At 38.9% G+C, this 25,270-nt stretch overlaps 1 protein-coding gene across 1 annotated transcript in view; it reads right to left on the bottom strand.

The window, feature by feature from the left end:
• The window catches only part of RALGAPB (Ral GTPase activating protein non-catalytic subunit beta), a gene marked incomplete at its 3' end in the record, with an annotated part of 96,782 nt that overhangs the window by 3,103 nt on the left and 68,409 nt on the right, over window positions 1-25,270 (bottom strand). Inside the window, exons 20-29 of the mRNA XM_079720291.1 lie at window positions 21,027-21,214; window positions 18,604-18,710; window positions 16,853-17,005; window positions 14,507-14,716; window positions 9,498-9,656; window positions 7,728-7,893; window positions 4,382-4,504; window positions 2,993-3,129; window positions 1,183-1,291; window positions 329-407 (exon numbers count right to left, since the gene is read on the bottom strand). Of these exons, the coding sequence (XP_079576417.1) occupies window positions 329-407; window positions 1,183-1,291; window positions 2,993-3,129; window positions 4,382-4,504; window positions 7,728-7,893; window positions 9,498-9,656; window positions 14,507-14,716; window positions 16,853-17,005; window positions 18,604-18,710; window positions 21,027-21,214 (1,431 nt within the window). The remainder of the gene's footprint in view (window positions 1-328; window positions 408-1,182; window positions 1,292-2,992; window positions 3,130-4,381; window positions 4,505-7,727; window positions 7,894-9,497; window positions 9,657-14,506; window positions 14,717-16,852; window positions 17,006-18,603; window positions 18,711-21,026; window positions 21,215-25,270) is intronic.

Below are 25,270 nucleotides of genomic sequence, written 5' to 3'. Positions count from 1 at the left end.
ATCTAATATTGCTACTCTATTATCAGCCTTCACTAATACTTAATTGCCTCCACTTCTCCGTCTTTCTTTTTTGCCTCAGATAAATTTAAACAGCAATTAATTATGCCATTTAAAAATCCTTGCTAATTTGATCACCTTGTGCATTAATCTACAAACTTCTCTCTTTGATTCTTTTCCCCTAATTATGTTTACTTCTTACTGTCCTCATCCCTTTTGTTTCATTAAAGTCCTTATCTCTTAATGAAACTGCAATCAACATATTGTGAAAAATAGGTTTCTCTATGCTTAAACACAATGCTGATAAACTTCAAGCAAGTAAAGAGCGTACCTCAGAGAAGTGCTACTGTTTGCAGTAGTTTCCACACCAGTACTGATTTCTGTCATCAGGTCTGAGAGGGGAAAGTTTTCTGGAAGAAAATCATAGCATTACAATTAGTATCTCCCTCCTAGGAAACCTATTTTCCTAATCTCTTCACATAGCGGGCAACAAATATATGGACTGTGCTATCCTAAAATATATAATCCTAACTATTCTTCACAAATTTAAAAAAAAAATTCTCCCTTAAGACGTATTTTAGATAAGTTCATCTAAAGCAGAGAGTTTTTACAGAACATAATCTATAGTCTTGGAGGGCTTGGAAATAGCTTTAGAAGTTCTGGAAAGCAACTATCACACTTTCTTATAAACTCTGAGCTGGATGAGATTCTAGGATAAAAACACATTTCTAATGTTCTTATGCAGCTTACATAAAAATCATGAAAAACAAATCCATAGCAGAATCCCTAAGGACAAATTAATCTTTACACTAAAATATGACAGTAGGGTCTGTGGAAAGAGGGTGAGGGAGGTGTTCCCCCTTCTCCTTTCCAGAGGTTCTGGGGTACCTGGGGGCTACATGCAGTGGGACCAAGTGGCCACAAACCAGTAACTGGCATACGAAGAAGAGCTAAAGGCTTTTTGTAACCATGAGTCTCATCAAATCTTCACAACTATGAAATAAGTGCTGGATCACTCATTTAACAGATGAGTGACCTAAGGCTTAATGAAATCGAGGCTTGCTGAACTCCAGTCCCAGCTCTTGGCCACCATATAGGGCCTATGCTGCCACTCCCTTTAGACATTTAACAAGTCATCGTCATCCTATTATAATCTTATTAATGGACAAAGTCCTTACACAGTACCTATATCATCATAGCGTTCCACCCAGACTACAGAAACTCTTGTCTCAGGTCCAAGGGGAGGCACAGGGCGCCCCTGAGGCAGCTTCTTCATTCTGGAACTGGGACTGAGCTATATGAGGCAGAGAAGAGCAGAAGAGGGGAAGAAAAACAAACAAACAAATAAAAAACACTGGCTTAATAAAACTACAACCATACATTCATCAAGCTACCCAGTGAAATAATAAGGATCACGTCATGGGAAGTCACTTCTGGAAAAAAGTATAAAATACATTTGCAAAAAAGCCCTTCTTTGGTTCCTCTGTTTATCAAGTCTCAAACTAGAACAAGGAAATGAAGGTCTAGAAACTTCAAATGAAAAAAAGATAAGGAACAGTAAACAATTATAGTTATAAAAATAAAATTTGATGCAATGCCTTTATGAGTGCTTAAAAAGGATCTGAGTCTATCTCTATGGTCAGAAAGCAGTACAATTTTTCCATCATAGCAACATCACTGATTTGCCTGGGGATCCTTTCAGTGTTGAACTCTTGTCAACAGCTTTTCCTGTATCTACTGATATAATGATATGATTTTTCTTTCCTTAAGTTTGTTAGTAGTCTGCAAAGTATGTGGCAAATGAAAACATGGTGCTTTAAGAGTTGTCATTCTTTGGATTTTAAGAAATAACCAAGCTTTATGCGTTTTATTTCTTTATCTTATTTCCCTGCATAAAACCTCTACTACCTTGTGAATAGAAGTAGTGAGAGCAAACATCCTTGCCTCCATTTGGGGGGAAAGCTTTCAGAATAATGTGTAAGTATAATGTTAGCTGCAGGTTTCTAGCAGAGCTCTGTTTCAGGTTGAGGAAGTTCCCTTCTAATCGTAACCACGTTGGCATTCAGAAAATGAGTAGCAATCCTTGACTATTAGATCTGACTAAAATTCTGCATTACCTGACTTGTTCTTCTCCAAACTGTATTCTGTAAAACCTTTTTAAAGGTAGCAACTCATGATTTTCAAAATCGGTCTACTTCAGAGAGTTTTATACAAGTTAACTTTTTTCCTAAATCAATTTTAAAGGTAAACCTCTCCCATAATCTTTTAAGCAAATACTTATGTTAAAAATAATTTTAAGTGTAGAAAGAGCCAAATTAAACCCCTTTACAATGGAAGAAGGGCTTCAGGAAAGTTTACATTACACTTCTTTTGTCTTTTTTACCATTTGTTCTAAATCAATTTTCTTACACCTGTAAACTGATCCTGTACTCTTGTTATCACTTAGTCACTTTCCAGTAAGGATTATGACATAACATGAGGGGAGAACACAGATAAGACATAACATCTGATAAGGTAAGAAAAAAGGATAAAAGTAAAATGCTGTCTTCTTGTAGTAGCTGCTGTGTTGCCTCACTCAGTGCATTTATTCAAACACTGGGCGATTCTTCAAAATGCTGTCATCTGTATGTTGTCAGACTTAAGTTGAATTTTGCATGATTAATGCTATGAAATGTACAGTAATTGTTGTACCTTTAGTGGATATTGTAGGGACCAAATAAAAACCTAGGCTTGAGACGGAATGGGTGAAAGAACCGAGCACGGAACTGAAATGGCTAAATCAAGGAAAACAACAAAGGCTGAATTAGAATTAAATATTTGTTGCAAGCTGAAAAAAAGAAAAGCATAAGAATTTGATTTAAAAAATTAAGATACTAATGAATCAGTACTGCTATAATTACTCTCTGGGTTAAAGTTAAAAGCTTTTCAGGCGTGATTCTATAATTACTCCCATTTCACTACAAATTTTTGGAGGTTTATCAACAAAGTGACTTACCCTCTGTGAGGAATTAAGATTGTCTGTGTGATTAGGGAAAAGCTCAAGTGTCAGGGATGGCTGTTTCAGAATTCCTGGCATAAGATCCATATTTGAATCACTATCTTGGTCTGAGATGTTACTTTCCAATGAATCAGCTATAGCATAAAGAAAAAAAATAATTATAATACCTACTACTTCCTTAGAGCAAACATGTTTATTAAACTAGTTATGCTAACAGTCCAACCTAAGTCACTTAAGCAAAGCACTGCTTCTAGAGCAAGGGTTGGCAAAGTTTTTCTGCAAAGGATCAGGTAATAAATATTTCAGGCTTTGCTGGCTATACAGGTCTCTACAGCATATTCTTTTTTGTATTTTATTTACAACCCTTTAAAAATGTAAATACCATTCTTAGTGTTCTGAATTTTGCCTGTGTGCCATAATTTGCTGGCTCTGGCTCTACTGAGTTGGTGCAAACAGGCTGGGCCAGAGACACCAGGCAGGGACTCAGTTCATAGAGGACAGACGGGGCCTGGCTTCTGGAATCAGGTGGTAGATCACAGTCTTGACATGAAGGCAAACAGCTGCTAAGACACTGACCTAGAACATGGAAGGCCCCTCCTGCCAGGGACACAACTGGCCCCAGAGTAAGAGACAGAGAGGGGCCTAGAGTGCAAAATTAAGGGTCCAAATACAAAGGTTAGGAGGCTGCCTAGGTAGGCTAGAGTACACAAAAAGTCATTAGCCTAGAGATGAGATCATCAAAGTGTGATGTGCAGCATCCTATCCTATGGATGGTCTCAATGAAGAAGCTGAAGTTTTCCACCTACTGCTTGGTCAGGCACAAAGAAATGAGTTTAATTTGCAGGAAGCAAAGGTTCTAGGCAAAATAAGACTAAGAATTCAGACTGAGAAGTAATGATCACTCCTGATCCTTGAGAAGAACAGGCTTAATCACCACCTTTTCTAGGCTGAAGTTTCTCCTCCTCAGTGTTAGAAGATCAGCCAGATGCCATCATGAGAGCCTTCCAATTGCAGGATTCTCTGGGGTTCCATATAAAGGCTCTCACATGGAAACAGGGAAGCAGGTGAGAGCTTACTCATAATTAGAGAAAGAAATGAATAAACTGGAAAATAGGGCTTCTATGTATTAATCAGATTTTAAAAAGTTAAAAAATGGGCCAAAGTGGATCTCCTTTATTTAAAAATTATTAGAGGGCCAGTCTTCTTGTTTTTAACCACCTTCCTTTAGTTAAGAGGGGATAACATCCTGTACCTCTGCATAATCTAAAAGCTATCATGCCTTCGAAGCTGAAGAATGTCTTAGATGACTTCAGAATCTCCCCCAATGCAATACTACTGCACAAACCAGTGAATACAAAAATAGTTCCATGCAAAAAATGCCCTTACTTAAGGACTCCACAGAAGAAGGAACCACAAAAGCTATTTCTGTAAGGGCATCAGCATAATACAGCACCTTCTTCTGTCCGTTGAAAATGCTAGCCCCAGCATCTTCAGAGGAAATCACTTCATCTAGGAATGAGAAACACTACATTACTGCTCCAAAAAGTGGGAAAACCAATATCATCCTGCTTCCTGAAATTTTAACTGGTTAACAAAGTGATAATAAATAGAAGGTACATTTCCAACATGAACCAATTAATGTGTAAGAAGAATAAACCATAAATGTTCATTAAATGTCTTTACACTAACTTTATTTTTTAAATTAGAAGTTGTATTTTTTTAAAATTTATTTTATTTATTCATTTTTGGCTGCATTGGGTCTTCGTTGCTGCGTGCGGGCTTCCTCTAGTTGCAGCGAGCGGGGGCTACTCTTTGTTGCAGTGCACGGGCTTCTCATTGTGATGGCTTCCCTTTGTTGTGGAGCACGGGCTCTAGGCATACGGGCTTCAGTAGTTGTGGCGTGCAGGCTCTAGAGTGCAGGCTCAGTAGTTGTGGTGCACGTACACTAACTTTAAATCATAAAATCTTAATTTCATACTTTCTGAAACTACTCTAAATCAGACCACTTCTGATTAGCAGGACCTTTAGCTCATCTGTATAAGGCGGATTTAGGGAACAGTCTTTTTGGAAGAGGTAACAGTAATCAAAAGGGAGAAGACTACCACAGTCCCTCTGAAGGGAAGGGGGACAGATGTCTGCCTGCGTGTGTACTCTTGCTTTCAAGGCATTTCCTGTCCCTGGTCTCTCTCTACTGCTCCTCAGCTTTGCTTCTGTTCCACTTTCCCCAGTGATCAGTGATATAATATGAAAGTGTACAGGCAGTTTAGTAATAATATCTGCTCTAAGCCAGCAAGATTGAATTAAAAAAGTAACACTCCTGAGAGCTAGTATAGTTTTCAATTAAAATGGACACAATGAAGATGTGGCACATATATACAATGGAATATTACTCAGCCATAAAAAGAAACGAAATTGAGCTATTTGTAATGAGGTGGATAGACCTAGAGTCTGTCATACAGAGTGAAGTAAGTCAGAAAGAGAAAGACAAATACCGTATGCTAACACATATATATGGAATTTAAGAAAAAAAAATGTCATGAAGAACATAGGGGTAAAACAGGAATAAAGACACAGACCTACTTGAGAATGGACTTGAGGATATGGGGAGGGGGAAGGGTAGGCTGTGACAAAGCGAGAGAGAGGCATGGACATATATACAGTACCAAACGTAAGGTAGATAGCTAGTGGGAAGCAGCCGCATAGCACAGGGAGATCAGCTCGGTGCTTTGTGACCGCCTGGAGGGGTGGGATAGGGAGGGTGGGAGGGAGGGAGACGTAAGAGGGAAGGGATATGGGAACAGATGTATATGTATAACTGATTCACTTTGTTATAAAGCAGAAACTAACACACCATTGTGAAGCAATTATACTCCAATAAAGTTGTAAAAAAAAAAAAAATGGACACAATGCCCTGCCAGTAATACATAAAAGATCAACAACCTGACAAAAAACTGGGAAGAGGAAATGAACAAGTAGTTCTCGGGTAAGAAATAAAAATATGAGAAGATGCTGAAACTCAATCATAATTAAAAATAGAAAATTCCTCACCTAACAGACCAGAAGACACCTAAACTGGTGAGGATGTGGCAAACAGGAAGTTTAGACCAGAGGTTAGCAAACTTTTTCTGCAAAGGATCAGACAGTAAATAAGGCTTTGCATGCCATATGGTCTCTGCCACGACTACTTAAGTCTGCCGTTGTAGCATGAAAGCAGTCAGATAATACATAAAGAAGCGTGGCTGAGATCCAATAAAACTTTATTTACAAAACCAGGCATGGGCTGTAGTTGCTGACTCCCGGTTTAGATGCTGGGCAGGCACTTGTGTCTACTGCAGTACACACTGTGGTTACTGCCCCAAAATCCACTCCACCCTCCCCTCCTCTATCTTGTTTGTTTCTATCAGGATCATTCCATCTCTCTTGCCACAGGGACAGGTTCAGGGTGGTCCAATCACTGCGTATCTCAGGATTTGGGGAGAAGGGAGGTTCTGAGACTCAGCTAATCTCTCCTCTTCAGACTAGTGTGGTATGTGAATGTAAAGCCTAGAACTGCCTTATTTGCACTATGAGGAAAGCCAGGCTGGGACAAAGCCAACACATGGAAAAGAGAGGTAAAGGAAAACTGCAGAGAAATAGAACAGGACTGCTGATCAAATGGCAACAAAAAATGTACACTAATCTCTGGAATTTTCAGTTATATGAGGCAATAAATGACCTTCAAAATCTAAGCCAATTTGGGTCGGGTTTTCTGTTACCTGCAACCTTAAGCATCCAACTGATACATTTATCAAACTAAAAAATGTGCAAATCCTTTATCAATTCTACTTATGAGAACTTAGTCTATAGATACACTCAAGCACATATTAAAGGTTATGTGGCAATAAAATTAGAACATATCCTCAAATACTTTGATTCAACCTTGGTTGAAAGTAGAAAAAATTACAAGTTACAGGTCACAATGATATTCAATGGGAAACCTTGAGAGAGTATAATCTTGTTGACAGAAAAACTCTGCTAATTCAAAGCACTGGACACAGGCATTACCCACTTGAGAGAGGTATTATTAACTTTCCAGTGATTTCAAGAGCCCCCAGAACAAAAAGCACTAGCCAGGTGGTGCAAAGGCCTTAAGTTTAAACTTATACTTGCTCTGGTACTTGTTATCCTGATTACAGTTCCTCAGGAGGATTTTCAGAGATGGGCATGAATCTCTCAGAGATAGTCAGCTGTTTACTACAAAGATTTTTATATAATATCCCAAGAATGTAACTTAAATGACGGCCACAAAGTCTAAAAAACACATCTGTTAATAGAAACCTATATTTATTAGACAAAATACACTTGTTAGGAAACTGCACTGTTTGCTATAATCTAAATTTATTATAATATTGTTATAGAAAATGGAATTTGTTCACTCACACTACAAAAAAAGGAACTTATTAACCTTGTGATAATTAGGTCATTAATTTTATATTAATTAACTCTCATTATATATGTATATAACATATACATTCATTTATATATACATATACATAAGTATTCCCCATATTAACAGAAAATGTCTGGAAGACTATACAATTATTAAGTGACCTCCTGTGAGGATTAGAGGAAAAGAGACTTTTCCATTCTATACCTCTGCTTGTTTTTTTTAATAAGACTACAAACTAATAGTAAAGGGGGAAAAGCCAAGAGTAACAAAACAAGAAAAAACAAATGAACATATGAGTTTTACCTTGTTCAGGTCCTTCACCATCATCACAACTGTTAATAGACCAACTGGTGGAAACATGCCCAGTCCAGCCAGGGTGTCTGCCCACATCTACCGCCCAGCCAAGGGAGAGCAAAAATTCTAGGAAATGTGGCTGAACATTTCTGGAAGACTCCACATTCTTTAAAATCTGAAATACATACCAATCATCAGATATAATGAAGGAAACAAAAGAGCATATCAAAATAAGCTTCATAAAAATTGATTCACTTTGAAGTGTCTGATAAATCAAGCCCAACCTTAGAATAAACTGGGGACTATATATATCGCTGTAGTTAAAAATGCACGCTTCCAAGTTAGACAGATTTGGGTTCAAATCCTGGCTGGGCCTTGGCCAAGTTTCTTAACCCCACTGCTTCAGTTTCTTCATCTATAAAGTGAGTAATAATGATGGTTGTGAAGATTAGGTGAGATAATACAAGAAAATCCTTTAGCTCCCTCCCTAGCAAAGTAATTATTGAGCTAGACATGTTTACTAGAAGTAAACAAAAAACACTAAGTCCCCACCTTCACAGAGTCTGATTAGTGAAAAACATTACATAGGTATGTGATTATTTACTTACAAATCTTGACAAATGCTATAAAAAGTATAAACCTATTACAAATCCAATAATTAATGAGTGGGAAAACATCCTTCTCTTAGTCCAAAGAAGAGAATGCAACCATTCCAGAAAAAAATGAAGTGACCAGAAGGGTCTCTCCTCTTCACCAAGTACCAAACTTAATTCCTGGGCCTCAGAAAGAAAAGTCCCTTGTTCTAAAACAGTGGTTCTCATGGGGATGATTTTGCTCTCCAGGGGACAAATGTCTGGAGACATTTTTCATATCACAACTGGTGGGGCACTGCTGGGACCTAGTGAGTAGAGGCCAAAGATGCTGCTATATGTCCTATTCTATAGAACAGCTCCCATAACAAGGAATTATCCGGCCCAAAATAGCAACAGTGCTTCTGTTGAAAACCTAATGCTAGAGGAAGAAAAAGGAGAAATCCTCTACAAATTAAAAATGAGATGGGGAGAGGGGTAGTGTATCAACATCACCTGGGGAATCTCTTAAAACATAAGATTCTCTTAGCCTACTCTAGAACTTCTCTATCAGATCAGCAGAGATAAGATCCTGGAATTACTATTTTTAAAAGCTCTCCCAAGTAACTTTTGATGCAGCCAGTCCACAGATCACTGATGTAGTTCATACAATGTTAATCAATGGCAAGACCATCTGGAGGCCTAATAAAGTCAAAATATGTGGTGTGTTACGTCGAATACTTCTCAATCCACCGGGCATCGTTGCCAGGCCATTATCTCTTAAACATACCATCTCTTAAACACATCATCTCCTTAGAAGTGTACCTGTTTAGTTCACCCATATCCCTTCATATTCTTCTAAGTGCCAAGAAACTGATTTGACAGCCAGTTCTCGTTTTCTTCCAATTAAAATTTTTTTTCAGAAGTGAAACTTTTAAATAAACAACTTGAAAATTTAGTCAAGATGCAATAAGTACGTCAAATTCAACTTGCAGGCCACTGGCTGGCAGCTGGAAATTAATCTAAATCTTCCCTGTGGCTAGGGAAGGCAGGTCTCAGCCATTCTAAAGGAGGCCTCAGAGAATCTTATTGTTTTCTATTCACACTCAGTTCCTAGAAAGCTAAGGAAACTCAACCGGTGTAAGAATTATCTCAAGGGTTTATAGAATTTACAGCATAAAAATTTACCCCCCAAATCCAGAAATCTTACCTCCTGGTTTGTTTTCTGACCTGGCTTCATATAGAAAATAAAAACTGTGTCGAAGGGACGACATGGCAAGAGATCCAGATACCCAATGTCATCAAAAAATCCAGGTATCATGGAGTCAAGTGCAATAAGGTGAGGAGGTAGACGACTATTTGCAGGTTCCTATCGCCAAAGGAAGAAAGGAGAAATTATCATCTCTCTTCATCATTCTAATTGTAAAAGCAACACTTGCTCATGGTTTAATAAACATTAAGTAAAAAAAAAATTATAAAGTGGCAGCAATAAGCACAACCATAATCCCAAACTACAGAAACTATTTAACATGCTTGTGTACTTCCTTTCAGCTCTCTTATTTGCCGTTTTCTGTTGAAAGACAGTTGAAATCTTAATATGTATATAATTTAAAATCCTATTTTCTCTATAAAATATCAAGCTTTCTAGCAAAAAATTTTGTATGTATTTTATTCTTATTCATTGCCGGGCTTAATGCAAAATGGTACAGCCATGCCGGGAGGCAATTTGGCAGTTTCTTGCAAAGCTAAACATAGTCTTACCACACAGTGAAGCAATTACATAACCTGGTATTTTCCCATATGAATTAAAAACACGTCTACACAAAAACCTGCACACAAATGTTTACAGCAGCTTTATTCATAATGGCCAAAACTTGCAAGCAACCAAGGTGTCTTTCTGTAGGTGAATGGATAAGTAGACTGTGATACATCCACACAATGGAATATTATTCAATAATAAAAAGAAATGTGCTATCAAGCCACAAAAAGACATGGAGGAAACTTAAATGCAAATTGCTAAGTGAAAGAAGCCAATCTGAAGAGGCTACATACTATATGATTCCAACTATATGACATTCTGGAAAAGGCAAAACTGTAGAGACAGTAAAAAATCAGGGGTTGGGTGGGGGAAGGAGGAGGAAGTATGAATAAGAAGACTACACTGGATTTTTAGGGCAGTGAAACTATTTTGTATAATGCTATAATGATGGACACATGTTATTACGCATTTGTCAAAACCCACAGAATTGTACAACACAGAGTGAACTCTAATGTAAACTATTGACTTCAGTTAATAATCCATCCCATACTGGTTCATCACTTGTTACAGATGTGTCACAACAATGCAAGATGTTACAATACGAGAAACTATGTGTGTGGAGGAAGAGAGGTTATATGGGAAGTCTCTCTACTTTCTACTCAATTGTTCTGCAAACCTAAAACTGCTTTAAAAAATAGTCTATTAATTTTTTAAGGCATTTTTTGTTTTGTTTCCCCCCATCCCTTATCTTCTTTGAGATCCTGATCTTGCCCAGCAGGTTGGGCCATCCATGATATTTTTCAGGAAAGCATCCCCCAGAGATGGCAAGGATTACTCTCTTCTACAATAGCAAGGATCGTGAGCCTGGTCTTCCAGTCCATTATGTAACATTCCTAACAAGGGCTGAGGCAACACCCTATCATCAAAAACATTACTATTTTTGCAGTCAAACAGAAGAGTATTCACACTATGAAATAAGTAAGACTACAAATAGGCTCACATCAATTCAGGTCAGATTTTTCCACTAAGTGAATTTTATACAAACATACAAAAGATCTTCTAGTTTTCATTTTTCACTTTGAAATCATGGATAAGGAACTGCAGACCTGCAGCATGCTATGATACACCTTATAGGACAAAGGCTCCTCATTCTTTGCTTTTTAAATAAGCTATCTCATCAGCTTGTTCTTCTGGATGATCTTCTGATTCAGGAACATAACATGCATATATTTTATATCTCTCAACTCTTAGTAACTTTAAAGTTTTTCCCTCTAGGTCTGTGTTTTAATACATTTTCTTAGAATAACTTTTGTCAATATCGCAGTTGTAAATGAGGTATTTTGGCATCATATTTCTAACTGGATATTAGAGCCACAGCCATTAATATCTGTACTTTGTGTGTAGTGATCTTCTCATTTACTTTAAACATTCTATTGATACTCTTATGGCTGTCTAATTAGAAATCATATTACCTGGGAACTGTCTTTTCCTTTCCAATGGTTTTTTTCCTCTTATTTAGTTTCTTTTAATATTTCACTGACTTTCCTGGTTTTGATACTATACTGTAGTTATGTAAGATGTTACCCATTGGGGGAACCTCCCTTCACATTTTTAAAAAAACTTAGTTAATCTATAGTTATTTAAAAATTAAAATAGGGACTTCCCTCGTGGTGCAGTCATTAAGAATTCGCCTGCATATGCAGGGGACACGGGTTCAATCCCTGGTCCGGGAAGACCCCACATGCCACGGAGCAACTAAGCCCACTCGTTGCAACTACTGAGCCCACGTGCCTCAACTACTGAAGCCTGCATGCTCTAGGGCCCACATACCACAACTACTGAGCCCACGTCCTGCAACAACTGAAGCCCACGCGCCTAGAGCCCGTGCTACGCAACAAGAGAAGCCACCACAGTGAGAAACCCGCGCACCTCAATGAAGAGCAGCCCCCGCTCGCCACAACTAGAGAAAGCCCACGTGCAGCAATGAAGACCCAACACAGCCAAAAAAAAATTTTTTTTAATTAAAAATAAAATAAAAATTAAAATAACTTTTCATTAACTAAAAAACTCTCAGTGTTAAACAGTGGCCAAGGTAGATATCCTTTACCTCTGATTTTTAACAAAGGGTGGTTCTAGTTTCCTCATTCTCCATCTTGTTTCCTAAACAGGCTGCCATTTACTGAGATCTACATTACTGGCCCTGGCTAAGTTTTTGGTTTTTTGTTTATTCATGTTTTAAAAATCAGACTGAATATTATTCTACTGAATACTGACTGTTTTATTGACTGATCTGCTAAAATAGGATCAAATTATTTTCTTAATAACTTTACTAATATTTACCAATAACTGACTCTCCTTGAGTTCCTGGGATAAACCTTGCTTGGTTGTAGAAGTTAATTTGTTTAACACCCTGCTGAATTCAGTTTTACTAGCATTCTCCTTAACACTTTTGCACATATATTCATAAGTAAAGATTGGTTTATAGCTTTTTCGTATGTGTGTGCTGTCCGGTTTAAGTTATTAGAGATAAGCTAAGATTCATAAAATAAACTAGTTTACTTTCTGACTTTTTCCTATGTTCTTTTTTTTTTTTTTTAAATATTTATTTGGCTGTGCTGGGTCTTAGTTGCAGCACGCGGGATCTTCATCACAGCATGCAGGCTCTTAGTTGCGGCATGTGGGCTCTTAGTTGTGGCATGCGGGATCTAATTCCCGGGATCGAACCTGGGCCCCCTGCATTGGGAGTGCGGAGTCTTAACCACTGGACCACCAAGGAAGTCCCTTTTTCCTATGTTCTGAACCAGGTGAGAAAGCATGAGAATTATTTCCTTGAAAGCTTAAAAATTTCAAGCAGAATAGATAACATGAAAGGAAAACTGCAATCTCAGAGACAGGGCTGTTAAGGCTCTTCTTGTCTCCCTTCAGTCCACAGAATGTAATATTTTCTTCTAGTATATTTTAATTTACTGCTTCTACTTTGTTCAATTTTCTCCACTAGGAATACCACTAATCATTTGTAGGTTGTATCTTTGTTCCTGGCCTTCCATATTTACCACTGTATTTCTCATTATTTTCCTCTTTCTGTTTTCTTCTGCATTTTAAGAGTTTTTTACTTTTTACTCTCCACCACTAACTCAATTTTCTACAACATAAAGTATTTTTCATCTACATGCTGAAATCCAAACTCAGTCAGCAATGTTCCCCTCTGTTTTCCTTAAAAGTTAAATGGCCTTTAACCAAGTAGCTGTTGGCGTGTAAGGGCAGGGGGCAACTTGTGCAATAAGCAACTTCTTGCCTGGCAATCTTCAGTTGTGCTTTTCAAAACAAACAGGCCTTAGTACAAACTCTAAATCCACATTCAGGGAAGCCATTTCACATTTTTGAGGCCCTGTTTCCACATCTGTGAAATAGAGATACCATTACTTTCCTTGTAAAATTGTTTTAATGGAATTAAGAATAATGACATTATTTACCTTACAGGCTGGTTGACTTTGTACTACCTACTACATGAAGCACCTGACACGATCATAATGAGACGGATACCCTTATCACCCCTATTTTATTTATCTATTTATTTATTTATTTTTGGCTGCACTGGGTCTTCGTTGCTGTGCGTGGGCTTTCTCTAGTTGCGGCGAGTGGGGGCTACTCTTTGTTGCAGTGCATGGGCTTCTCACTGCAGTGGCTTCTCTTGTTGCGGAGCACGGGCTCTAGGTGTGCGGGCTTCAGTGGCTGTGGCTCGCAGGCTCAGTAGTTGCCGTGCACGAGCTCTAGAACGCAGGCTCAGTAGTTGTGGCACAAGGGCTTAGTTGCTCTGCGGCATGTGGGATCCTCCCAGACCAGGGCTCGAACCCGTGTCCCCTGCATTGGCGGGAGGATTCTTAACCACTGCACCACCAGGGAAGCCCACCCCTATTTTATAGATGAGGAACTAAGACTCAGAAAAGTTGGGCAACTTGCCCAAGATCACATAGCTGGCAAGTAGTGATGCCAGGACATAAACCTAGACAGTCTGATCTCAGGAACTGCACAACATAAGAAGTACTTATACTTGTTCCTTTTTAAAAGTGGCATAAAAGAGCAGAGTAAATTGTAGCCCATACTTTCAGTAATAAAGTTTACTGGGGAAGAGTTTTAACATTCTTTTTTCTAATTATCTATAGATTTCATTAATATGTGTGATATGAATCCTACATTACCTAGGAAAATTCAGAGGTGCATATATTATTATATTATAAGCAGTCCCCTCAGACAGAACTCTAAATATATTCATGGGAATACTGTCTTGGAGCTCATATTATAATCTACAGCATCATGGAATTTCATTTCCTTGTATGAAGGGTAAGGTTTTAAACAGTTTTTGTTTTTTTTAAATTCTATTTTCATAAAAATGCTTTAGCTATCAGCAGCTGAATGTTAATTTATGAATATATTTACTCATAAAAGTTTATAGAAATTACCTTCAATGCTTCTAAGGACAAAAATCCAAAGTGTGAAAGGAAAAGGCGTGCTGTTTGGAATTCCTGGGCAGGAGGTGGGGGCTTACAATCTGTAATCGGATCAGGAAAACTCCTCTTCTGCAATTTCTCCTCACTTTGTTGTTCAAGGTGTATTTCATAAGCAATCTGCTGGGCCATGCCATTCCTTAATTTTTCATGTCTCTCTTCTAACTGAAATAAACCGAACATTTCATTTTTTTGGAATTATCATAAAAGTAATAGAATTAATCAAGTTTTAAATGAAAATAAAGCAACAAAATAAATGAAGATAATTTTCAGTGATCAACACTGAGCTTCAATTCAGTACAACCAAGAGCATACAATCAAGCAAATACGTTACAAGGTTAAAACAAACACCCAAAACATGTCCCTACAACCTCAAAAATTGCTCCTTCATCTCCTCGCTGTAAGTGAAACCACTCTGTCTCTGCTTTCCTTCACATTGGCAAGAAAGGGGGCAGAGTTGCTGCTCTCTGCCAGATCCCTGTCCCTCTTCATCCTGCAGTGATCCCCTCATGTTTTGAAGTCCACAACCATATGCATTAGTTGCTATACTCTTGGAATTACCTCTGCTTCCCTTCTGATCCATCCTATTTAAAATTCCACCCTCTTTGGTGAACAGTCTGGCTTATATTCCTACAACCTCCTCAACCTTCACAACTCTGGCCATCCATGACGCACTTTGTACCTCAGATGTGCTGGACTTTCAAGAGCTACAATCCTGAAATTCCTTTCCTACAGCTCACCCGTACCCCTACTCCCCCGTACTATCACTGAAAGGCAAACAACCCCTCCCCGTATTTCCCCAAGCCATTAGCATCCTTCTGGCTTCATCTACCCCCCAACCAAAACTAAATCCCCAAATATGACATCTTAATACCCTCTTCTAAGCATATAACATAGCTGTGTTGTTCCTTATTCTTCCTTATTCACCCAGCCAATCTCCACACCATTCAAAATTTTTACTTATGCCTCTGGATACCAAGGACTTTTGAAGAAAGTCAGCAGAGTGCATTAAGTAACTTCACTACAGATGATGCTACTTAAACCTAGCTGGGCTGCCTGGCAATTTTAAGAATCATCTTTGCTTCCCTATTTCATTGCTAAGAACTAAGATTAAAATTTATATAAGCTGCTTCAATTTTCCTCCTTTCCACCTCTAAATGTCTCTGAACCTTCACTGACCCTCTCCTCTCTTGTCTTACAAGAAGTGTCCCGTTTCTAGACTCAGTCACAGGTTCTTGACCCTACTGCCTCCAGGGCTTTACTCTGTTACTTATCATTTCCCCAGCCCACTTTACAGTGTTGGCAAGGTGCAGACCCTTTTCCACTGGTTCCTTTCCACCTCTAATTCTTCTTGAATTAAAAACAAAGAAAGAAAAAGAAAAACCAGCCTTGCCTTTCCTTAGCTAAGGCTATTTCCTCACACTATTTTTCACTCTGTACCCTTCCCTTTACTGCTAACAGCAACAGTGTAGTTTACATTCACTGCCTTTTCCTCTTTAACCATTCATTCCCCAGACCCTTACACTTTAATACTCCTTTGAACTTGCTCTCAAAGGTCACCAACATTTCATGACAAAATCCAGGGGCCTCTTCTTAGTGCTCCTTCTCCTTGATCTCTCTAGCACTGGAAACTGCAGGCAGCCTCCATTCCTAACCTTATATTCTCTCATGCCCTGACATACCTGCCTTCCATTTCTTAAAATTCTTCTCTCTTGACCTAAGCGACCAATTACTTAATCTAGTTAAGGATCTCATCTAAAACGAAATAACTTTTTCCCATTTTCCCAAACCTGTCCTCTTCCTATGTCTGTATTTCTATAAGTGGCACTGTTATCTTTGTCATTCAAGCCTGAAATCTAAAGTTCTTTGGCTCTTTTCCTTCCCTCGTCAATCCAAGACTGTCTGGATCTACCTCTACAAGACATGCCATATATTTAAACTTCCACTATCAATGAGGTAGTCCTTCCCATCCCCTGTCTAGATTGTCATAACTCTCTCTGAATTGGGCTCCCTTCTTCAAATATCCTCCACTAGGGTCTGATCATATCAGAACACTATTGAAACCACAGACCAGCCCAGGCAGCCCAGTACCACCTCTCTATAAGATATGTCCAGTTCCTTTCAATCAGCCACAATCTATATTTGTCTTACTACATGGTAACCTCCTGGATGACAAATACCCAGGTCATCTTATGAATCACCTCCAGGAATACCAAAGAAAGGCAGTGTCTTGACCACAGAAGTTGTTGAAGAATGTTAACAGTCATTCTCTTAACAACAGCTCATAATAATTTATCTTACTTCTTCAGTAACGATTTCATGCAAATCTGGAATGCTCAGATCTGCTTTCACAAAAGGAATCTTGTCCACCTCTTCAGGAAATGGTCGATGTTTCACAGTATATCTAAATCCAACATCATTTTTAGGAACTGGACGAGGTTCAGGCACAAAAAGCTGTTAAAATAAAACAAATAACATTATGTTTATTACATTTGGGTGCCATCTGAAATGACATGTATTTCCCTGGTCTCTTAGATGCCTGTGTTTCCCTAGGACTGCATAACACAGAAATTCAGTAAGAATCTGCCAATACTACTGCTAATGGTAAAGGTACCAATGTACTCTTTTATTTTTATAAAAATGTTCATCAACTTATGACAGATTTTTGTGACTGATAAATGGGTTACGGACCTCCACTGCACCAGGCCTGAATCTTCCATATTCAGTGGTAAGCCAATAGGTAAGGCATTTCAGAGCTTAAGACTCAAACTTCCTTCTTCCCTAAGGGCTCTCAAATCATTCCATATAATAAGGTACAAGTTTACATCCACTGGGCATCTCTAGACAGTGAGTTCAATAATTAGAACCTTAGCATGGCTTAATTGAAAAGATATGGCACCGAATCTAGGTCTTCAAGGCGCCAAATCCCTGTTTTAATATATATTAGCTGTGTGACTTCCGTTTTCACATCTGAAAAATGGAAATAATCCACCACAAGACTGTTATAAGGATTAAACAAAAAAATATATGGCACATATTAAACTATCAAACAGTTTTAGTGCCTTTCCTGATCTCCTTCTTCCTCAGTCTTTAATGGCATTCAGTGGCTTATACAGTGCTGCTGACAGAATGTGATTGGCGTGACGCCACCAGGAGCAAATAGGGGTGTGCTCCTCACAGCAAACACATCTCATCTAACAGAGACATATGGAATGTTCAATTGTTTTAGGCATTTGCTCCAATTTTGTGAGTGTCTCTCTTAAATGCTGGTAAAATTTTATTAAGTTATGTTTTAAAGAATTTTTAGTAACATAAGTAAAAGCTTACAGTGTGATAAGTGAAAAGAGCAGTATACAAAAATGACTAAAATTCTATTTAAGTGTTATGTACAGAAAGGAACAAAAAGATTGGAAGGAAATCCACTAAAATATTAACAGTGGCTATCTACTTCTGGAGAGTAAGAGTACAGGTGATTTAAAATTTCTTCATTATCTGAATTTTCCAACTTTCTCCCGTAAGCAAATTTTATTCACATAATTACAACTGTTATAAAGAAAATAAACTGTGCCACCCCAAAGAAAGATTTCATTAAATTATACAGCACATTAAAAATTATAGAGCATATTACCAATTATACAGTTATATGAAACAATTTGAAACTAAGTACTGTTGCCAGAGACATCAAGGCTCTGGCAAAATTTTTTTCGTAATGGCATGTACCTAAATTTTACTATATTAAACACTGCATGAAAAAAATTGGGACAATGTTCAGAACAGTAGTTCTTAATCATAAGTGGATGTCAAAGTCACCCGGAAAGCTTTCTGAAAATACACCTGCCTTGAAGATGTCTTTAAAGAGTATTTCAGTGGACCTGGAATTCTAGGCTCCTAAGATGATTCTGATGTGAACTCACTGAGAATCTGGCTAGGATCAAAAATATTTATCGGTGATTTTTGTTGTAATATTATTTAACCTTTAAATCACAACGCACACAAACACGTGCACACACACACTCACTCCTAGTCACTTCCCTGTAACTTCTGATGGATACCTTCTGATTTGCTTTTGCTCCTCTGGGTAAAAGGCAAAGTTGTTGTGCCCAAGCAAGTCTTCCAGACATTCCCCGGACCAGCACAGTGACAGAGGGGAAAAAATCATCTAGAATAAAATGTTGGTGGAAAAGTTTTTATTTCTGACAGCATATAAAATATACCTACTGTCAATTTTAGAGCCTCTCATAATCAAAGCCCTAGCCCAGTGCTTCCCTAACTTTTATTCTTTGTGAACCATCTCTGTGGATTCTGCCATATTCAAGTACCGCTATTACTATTTAAATTTAAACTTAAAATTTTTGAAGGAAATGATATATTTCTACCTTAAAAGGAAAACCATGAATTTTGGTGTGCTAATTATATATTTTAAAAACACGTGTTTAAAAATACATAAAATAATGTTCACCGATGTATCAACCAACATCATCTCACATACCTCCAGCAATACACATACACATTTTTGGGTAACACTATCCTAGCAAATACTCTTAATTTTCAGTGTTGGGAATGACCTAAATGCAGAAGACAGGCTGGGTGCTTGCGGTGCTGATGTTACATTCACCCATGCCTTTGTGCACCACGGCCCACCACAGGCAGGCACTGTTTCATCCCAACACAAGTTCAGGGGCAGGAAGAAGGGAGGTAAAGAACTCAGGATGGACTTCCTGAGTACCCAGATCCTTCTTCCTATTCCCTTCTTTTGTCTCTGGTGTAGGAGTCAAACTTGTTCAAACTTCTCTCTCTTACTTCTGTTATTAACTATTACAATGAACCATTAAAATATCCTTGTAGTTCTATAAAATCCCAATTGTTTATATTTTTGGTAGAATTCCAATGCAATGAAATTGCTTAGAATGAGAGTAATGGAGTCCTAAAAAATCTGAAAGGGTTGACATTTACCCCTCAGGCTAGGAAACCTGGAGAGGATACTGGGATTTTATAGACTCTTTAGCAGGTGGCTTGGGAGTGGGAAACTGGAGGAATCATGAATAACTGGCACAAACCAGGGAAGAAAGTCAAGCAACACCCAGGTCTAAGGTAGAGAAGGATGAGGTGCCTTAAGACGGAAAGGCTTGGGACCAGTGTTTCTGGAGTTGGGCAACGATTAAAGGCCCCATCCACTTCATATTAAAGTCACTGTATCTTACCACAAGAGGAAGGAAACCTGTGATGGTATTCACTCGTCCCTGAACTACTGGGAAACGTCTCATTTCATTTTATGGATTTATGAGATCCTACCTATATATACTCAACAGAATTTGCATGGGACTCTAAGATCCTTTTCACGTTTGCAAAAGTAAGAAGGTAAGTCTTTAATCACTGAGGAAATCCTATCACTGTGGGGCAACAATAACAAAGAGACAGTATGAGGTTCAGAAAATTTGGACTCTAGTCCTGGTCATACCATACACTTCTCAAGTAACCCTGGATAAGTCACATACCCTCTCTGAGCCCCAGTTTCTTAACCTGTAAATGCGGGAACTGAACGCTAGGTGATTCCCTGTATGCCCAACGATTCTGTAACCTTCACTTTCCTTTACCTTCCCAGCAATAAGGGTCTCTCTAAGAACATGCTTCCTTTACATACTGGCTGATTCCAATTACCATCAGAAAAAAATGTACTTTGAGTAGTCTGCGTTGCAGTGGTAATCACACACCTTGAGATGGTTTATAATTGGGGGAAAGAGGGGAAGAAAACAGTGCATGTTATGTCAATGGAAAATCACTGAATAATTTTCAGGAGGGCACTGGAATGGTCAGATCTGCATTTGAGGATGAATGCAATGGTGGCAGCAAGTAGGATGGAGGTAACGGTAACAAATTTTGGAACTGGAAGGAGGAAGAATCAGATCAGGTAGGAAGCAATAATCCAGGTAAGAAATAATAAAGGCCTGCATTTGGCTGTACTGGGAGGAATGCAGAGAAAAGAAGATTCCAAAGTCACTAGCGGGGTAGAAACTTGGAAACCAACTACATAAGGGAGTAACAGGAAGGAGAAGGCAAAGATGACTCCTCCAATTCCCAGCCTGTTTGGGTGGCACCAATAACTGAAAAAGAACAATGTGGAGTGAAGGGTGGGAAAGGAGAGGGGCAGGATCCAAAGTTCAAGAAGGACGGAAGAGTAATACTGATTTTTATACACAGTAAACAACAGAAATATCCCACTAAAGTAAACTTTTTATAAAATTATGGAGCTCTTTTCTAATAAAGAGCCTCTAAAAGATTCTATTTAATATGTATATTGCATTTTCTGACCCTCTATTTTTTAGTTGCTATTATCTCATCAGCTAGAAGGCTTTCTGACAAATGCAAAATTACTTAGAATTTGCAGTCTTTCCTTCCCCGATCCCGGAAACAGCTTGCTAATACTGATGAACATGTTGATTTAGCAGTGGAAAAAGCCCAAAGTGCTGAAACTTACTCTGTTCATTTCCAAGAGGTTGCTCCAGCATTGCCAGGATGACACTGTTATCCAAGACAAAGTACCGGAAACTATGCTTGTTTATGGTTGGCAGTCTGGAGTATTTAATCAAAGTGGTCTCATTCACCAGACTACAAGGAGAGGCAGGACCACTGGGTGAAGGAAATGCGCCAAGCAACTGCATAATACTACGGAGAATGCAAAAGATAACAGTTAATCCCCAAAGGGAAATCTTAAGTTCACCTCATGCATCAATCTGTCCTTCTGTTCTTTTGGATTTATTTGACCACAGCCACGCTTCCTCTTTGAGAGTCAGATTTACTCCCTGTGGCGGATGCTGTGGTGTGCTGTCCAGATTTCCCTCTCCAAGATTGAAAGACCCAGTCCCTCAGATGCAGGGAGATGGTGGCCATAGCTTTCAGCTGAGTCCTGGAGAGGCCAATGAGAACCACTTTACTCAAGATCACAGCTTCCTCCTGGGACAGTTCTCGTCCAATGAACTGTTAATACAGGGGTATAAAGTCCCAGCCCCCTGGCCCCAACATGAGAGAATCCTGAAGGGCCAGCCCAGCTCCAGAGCTCTTTGTTGCAAATGCATCACAGTTTATGTCTTCCCTCTGCTCAATCCTACTTCCTTCATTCCTTCATAAGGGTTGATCCTGAGAGCACTTTCCAATAAACTTCCTGCAAGCAAATTTCTCTCTCTCGAAGTTTGCTACCCAGGGAACGTGACTAATCATACTTCCAAATCATGAAGCTCCTGAAGATATATTTTAAAAAATGTGTGTGCTCCAGGTTTCAGGATAATGCTAAAGCATTCTAGACCTAGAAAAGGATCCAAAGATCAGCCAAGCCCCCTCAATTTTTCAGACGGGGAAACTCAGGCTCAGAAGAGATAAGTGATCATCAAGAGACCAGAAACCAGGGCCTACTGCCTTCTCACTGTGTGGCCATGAATAGATATCTTCATTTTACAGATAAGGAACTTGATGCACTAGTAGTTACATCTCACAGAACCACTGTAATTATTAAATGAGAATATATAAGAAAAAATGCTTTATAAACTGGAATTCAACTGATCAAGTCTTACCATTCTGAAATGTTTATATCCACAGAGATTTCTGCATACCTTCAATGCATAATAGTAATAACTTACATATACCACTTACCATGTGCCAGGCACTGGGTCTAAGCACTTTACACATTTTATTTAGTTATCATAACAACCCTATGAGATAGGTACCATTATTATTCCCATTTTATAATTAAGAAACTGAAACACAGAAAGAATCTTTTTAAGAAAACTTAAAGATTTTATCTTGTGGTCCTAATATCACCTGATCCTTCATACGTAACTCATTTGAAAATTAGTATTCCCCAACATCATTGCAATCCTCTCCCTTTCTCTTTCATTCTAATGCTTGAACCCAAATCTCTCGGATAATAGAAGGCAACACTGCTTAACAGATACTTTCCTTCCATTTTCTCTCCTCCTAGGAGGAGGACTATCTAAGAATTTCAAGGACCAGGAGAATTTCATGATGAGTTCAGGCCTAAGGATTTATGAAAAACCAAGAGACGAGTAATGGGAAAATGTGGGTTTTCTAATATGGGACAGAGATGGTTGTCACAAAGCATATGGACCATGTGAGCTTATGTTCCATGCAAGATCCTAAGACATTATCAAATAGGTTGCTGGCAAGGGTATAGGTCACACCAGCCTAACCTCATTTTCTCTTCTTGATGATTTCTAGACTGGAAAGGCAGAGAAATATCTCTGAAATCAAGACATGCAAGTATTTGGCAGTGTATCATTATAAACTTACAGACAAGATTTAAAAACCTCTGTGAACCTGAAGGGAAACCTCTTATCATGTGCTTTGTGAGTCTTTCTCTGTTCAATATATATATATATTTCTTCAAGAACTAACCATTTAATTAATTTATTTTTTTGGCCACGCCGTGCAGCACGCGGGATCTTCCCCAACCGACCAGGGATAGAACCTGTGCCCCCTGCAGTGGAAGCGGAGTCTTAACCACTGGACCACCAGGGAAGTCCCTGTTCAATATTTTTATCAGTATCTTTGATTAGGACACACAGGGCAGGCTCATTAAATCTGCAGCTGGGGACTTCCCTGGTGACACAGTGGCTAAGAATCCACCTGCCAATGCAGGGGACATGGGTTCGAGCCCTGGTCCAGGAAGATCCCACATGCCGCAGGGCAACTAAGCCCGTGCGCCACAACTACTGAGCCTGTGCTCTAGAGCCCACGAGCCACAACTACTGAGCCCGCTCACCTAGAGCCCGTGCTCTGCAACAAGAGAAGCCACCGCAATGAGAAGCCTGCGCACCACAGTGAAGAGTAGCCCCCACTCGCTGCAACTAAAAGAAAGCCCGCACACAGCAACAAAGACCGAACACAGCCAAAAATAATAAATAAATAAATTTTAAAATAATAAATAAATAAAATAAATCTGCAGTTGACCAAAAGCTGAGCTGCAGAGTTAATATATCAGAGTAAGAGTTGGGATCCAAAAGAATCTTAAAAGATTAACAATAATGAGGTAAATCTTACATAAAGAAATTTCAAGTTTAAATGTAAAATTCTGTATATTACATCCAAATACCCCCCAAAAAATAAGTACAGGATGAGAAAGACAAAAGGTAAATGCGTTAAAAAAAGCCTCTAAGATTTTAGTTGACTTAGTACAAACCACCAGGTTCTCAAAAACCCAATGCAGTCTCTAAGTACACTTGAATGAAAATATAATATTCTACAATTTAAAGGTCACTGACCTTTAAAGAGGTACACAGCCAAACCTGCGCCATTGAAAGGAAAAAGATGAGGATGATAAAGGTACTCTAAATCCCTGTCATATGAAAAACAGTTGAAGGTACTGGCAGAAATGAATCAGAAAGAACATGAGCATTGTCTTCGAATATCACCACTCCTCAGAAAAAAGGGTTTCATTATTAAAAGTCTGAATCAGAACCAATGGGTAGAAGTTAAAGTGGGAGAGATTTTAGCTCAGTGTAAACATCAAGTTTTTAACAATTAAAATGAAATGGGCAAACTTGGGGGTTAAAGTATCCCAAAATTAGAGGCTGAATAACTTGGTAAATAAGTCTTAAAGGTGACTAAGCAGAGGGGCCACTGAAATGTCTTCCAAGAGTCCTAATGTATATTATACCACAAGGGAAAAAACACCAACCAGCTGATCTGCATTCCGTAACTATCTCCTGTGTGCTCAGCACTGTGAGGGGTGTGAAGAGGGAAATGTAGTCTTTACCCAGGTTGGGGAGGTAACACTAGCATGTTATCAAATATAACCAGGTGTGATCATGACACTGTAGAACTCATGCAGTGTGGTAAGGTCAGGCTAATTGAGCACAGAGGTGTGGAAAAGAAGCAGAATGACCAAAGAAGGTCCACAGAAGTAGTGGATATGATGTGAGCACCGAACAATGGAGGATGTGGCCAAGAGAAGAGGGAAGTCCTGAAACCCAGGGCAAGTATATAGACAGGTATGAACATGTGCACTTCACGGCCACAAGTGGCCTGCCAGCTGTGGCAGAAGGGATGTGCTGGGAAAGATCAGACAGTTTCAGTGGGGACTCAAGGAGGGCTTTGAAAACGAGACCAAAAATTTCACACCACATGGCAGTAAACAGCAATCTATTCAGTTTTCAATCACTCAAGCAGCAGAATAAGCACAGTACCTAAGATGATGAGTTCAGCAACAGAATGCAAAATGAAAAGTGTGACAGACTGAAAACAGGGAAATCAGGCAAGAAGTGATAAGGGCCTGGACTGGGAATGCTATCTGAGGTCAGAACAAATGGAGGAAATACTTTCAAAAGTAAAGTCTATTGGACTCAGTGACTGGCTTCATATGGGGAATAACAGATAAAGCAGAGATAAATCAGAAAATGAGTCAAAGTTCTGTGCTTGCATAACTGGAAAACAGCAATGATACTGACATAAAGCTGTAATTGTGAGGGAACAGAGAAAATGTGATTTGGATATGTTTCATGATGACTCTTCAGGGCCCTCTTCAAGACTTAAAACTGAAGATGCCTTTTGTAGAGTTGCCAGCAGAGATAAGACAGATGAGCCACCTGCATAACTACTGGCTAGCCCTGGAAGCATCCCAGGACTCTCTACTTATTCCGAGCTCATATCCGATCCTCACTGCCAATCATATTCTCAATGGAATGTCCCATCCAGCCTAGGATGGAGCAA

This window comes from Hyperoodon ampullatus (genome assembly GCF_949752795.1).
Source record: "Hyperoodon ampullatus genome assembly, chromosome: 14".
Taxonomy (NCBI): domain Eukaryota; kingdom Metazoa; phylum Chordata; class Mammalia; order Artiodactyla; family Ziphiidae; genus Hyperoodon; species Hyperoodon ampullatus.
The sequence above is the reverse complement of the archived record's forward strand: the minus strand, read 5'-3'. Positions and strand labels throughout refer to the sequence as shown.